The 2,419-nt window shown below is 41.4% G+C and overlaps 1 protein-coding gene across 1 annotated transcript in view; it reads right to left on the reverse strand.

Annotated features, from left to right (window-relative positions):
* AP4M1 (adaptor related protein complex 4 subunit mu 1) overlaps positions 1–2,419 on the reverse strand; it is a gene marked incomplete at its 3' end in the record, with an annotated part of 8,788 nt that overhangs the window by 3,694 nt on the left and 2,675 nt on the right. The window contains exons 3-5 of the mRNA XM_057388384.1: positions 1,725–1,794; positions 829–939; positions 108–195 (exon numbers count right to left, since the gene is read on the reverse strand). Coding sequence (XP_057244367.1) covers positions 108–195; positions 829–939; positions 1,725–1,794 — 269 coding nt within the window. The remainder of the gene's footprint in view (positions 1–107; positions 196–828; positions 940–1,724; positions 1,795–2,419) is intronic.

A 2,419-nucleotide genomic window follows, 5' to 3' on the forward strand; every position in this document is an offset into this window, starting at 1 on the left:
TTCATGATTTTGAGTGGAATTTTTACGATTTTGAGGGGAATTTTGGGAATTTCAGGCTGTGAATTTCAGGAATTTTGGGAATTTTGGGAATTTCTGGGGAATTTTGGGTCCCACCTGGTCCCCCCGAGGGGGGGGGAGGGGTCTGTTGGCCGCCCCCCCCGGCACCACCCGGCTCTGCTGCGTCTCCGCCCCAAACTGCAAAAAAAACAACAAAAACAGGGAATTTTGGGAATTTTGGGAATTTTGGGAATTTTGGGAATTTTGGGATGTGGGAATTGGGGGAGGGGTCCCAAACCAAGAGTTTGAAGGGTTTGGGGGTGGATTTTGGGGGAAAATCCTGAAATTTGGGCTTTTTTTGTTCATTTTTCTGGGAATTTGGGACTTTTTTTTCCCTGATTTTATCAGGAATTTTGGGATTTCTTTTGGAATTTGGGAATTTTGGGAATTTTGGGATGTGGGAATTAGGGGAGGGGTCCCAAATCCAGGAGTTTGAAGGGTTTGGGGGTGAATTTTGGGGGAAAATCCCAAAATTTGGGCTTTTTTTGTCCATTTTTTCGGGGAATTTGGGGTTTTTTTGTGATTTTTTGTGGAATTTTTGGAATTTTGGGAATTTTGGGAATTTGGGGATGTGGGAATTCGGGGAGGGGTCCTCACCAGCCCCACGGATCCCAAATCCAGGAGGTTGAAGGCTTTGGGGGTGAATTTTTGAGGGAAAATCTCCACATTTCACCATTTTTTTGCCATTTTTTCGGGAATTTCAGGATTTTTTTTGGAATTTCGGGAATTTTGGGAATTTTGGGCTGTGGGAATTTGGGGAGGGGTCCTCACCAGCCCCACGGATCCCAAATCCAGGAGGTTGAAGGCTTTGGGGCTCTCGGGCTCAGACTGCACCAGGCTCCGGAGGATTTCGGGCGTCGTCGTTTGGATGTGGCCAAAATCCTGGAAAATTCGGGAAAAATTGGGAATTTTGGAGGGAAATTCGGGAATATTTTTGATTTTTGATGGAAAATTTGGGATTTTTTTTAAATTTTGGGGGGGAAAATTGGGATTTTGGGGGGGGAAATTTGGGAAATTTTGAGGGAAAGTGTGGAATTCTGGGGGGAAATTTGGGAATTTTTGGGCAGAAAATTCAGGAATTTTTTCGGGGAGATTCAGGAATTTTTTCTATTTTTTTGGGGAATTTTGAGGGAAATTTGGGGATTTTTTGGGGGTTCCAAACCTTCCCAAGGGGGTCCTGGATCCTCAAAAAGAGGGGTCTGGACCCTTCAAATCCATTCCCAGTTCATCCCAGTATAAACCAGTCTAAACCAGTCTAAACCAGTATAAACCAGTATAAACCAGTATAAACCAGTACCACCAGTTCCTCTAGCAGCTCCCCCACCAGTCCCAGTTTCATTCCCAGTATAAACCAGTCTAAACCAGTCTAAACCAGTCTAAACCAGTACCACCAGTTCCTCCAGCAGTTCCCCCACCAGTCCCAGGTTCATTCCCAGTATAAACCAGTCTAAACCAGTCTAAACCAGTATAAACCAGTATAAACCAGTATAAACCAGTACCACCAGTTCCTCCAGCAGCTCCCCCACCAGTCCCAGGTTCATTCCCAGCATAAACCAGTATAAACCAGTCTAAACCAGCATAAACCAGTCTAAACCAGTCTAAACCAGTATAAACCAGTCTAAACCAGTATAAACCAGTACCACCAGTTCCTCCAGCAGTTCCCCCACCAGTCCCAGGTTCATTCCCAGGTTTTTTTCGCTGATGGGGCCGCAGAAATCGCGGAGCAGCGTCACCAATCTGAGGAAAAATCCCAAAAAAAAAGACAAAATTTAGCCCAAAAATCCCCAAATTTATCCCAAAAAATCCCCAAAATTCCACCCAAAAAATAATAAAAAAAAAACCATCCCAAAATAAAAGAAAATTCCACCCAAAATTACAAAAAAAATCATCCTGAAATAGCCCAAAATTCATTCCAAAATTTCCCAAAATTCATTCCAAAATTGCTGAAATTTAATCCCGAAAAGTCCCCAAAATTCATCCAAAAATTCATCCCCCAAAAAGAAACAAAATTCCTGAATAATCCATCCCAAATTTCCAAAAAAATCCATCCCAAAATTCCCAAAAATCCATCCCAAAAATCCCCAAAATCCAAAAAAAATCCATCCCAAAAATTCCAAAAGTAACCCCCAAAATCCATCCCAAAATTTATCCCAAAATTCATCCCAAAATTCGCAAAAAAATTCCACAAAAAAATCCCCAAATTCCACCTCAAAAATTCCCAAAATTTAGCCGCAAAAATTGTTTAAAAAATGAAAAAAATCATTAAAAAGGAATAAAAGTTTTTAAAAAATCACCAAAAAATCACCAAAAAACAACCAAAGAAATTCCAAAATTCCCGAGAATTCCCAAAAATTCCCATTTT

The sequence above is a fragment of the Malurus melanocephalus genome, unplaced genomic scaffold, assembly GCF_030028575.1.
Source record: "Malurus melanocephalus ecotype Western Australia unplaced genomic scaffold, MMel_1.1 scaffold_1875, whole genome shotgun sequence".
Classification (NCBI taxonomy): domain Eukaryota; kingdom Metazoa; phylum Chordata; class Aves; order Passeriformes; family Maluridae; genus Malurus; species Malurus melanocephalus.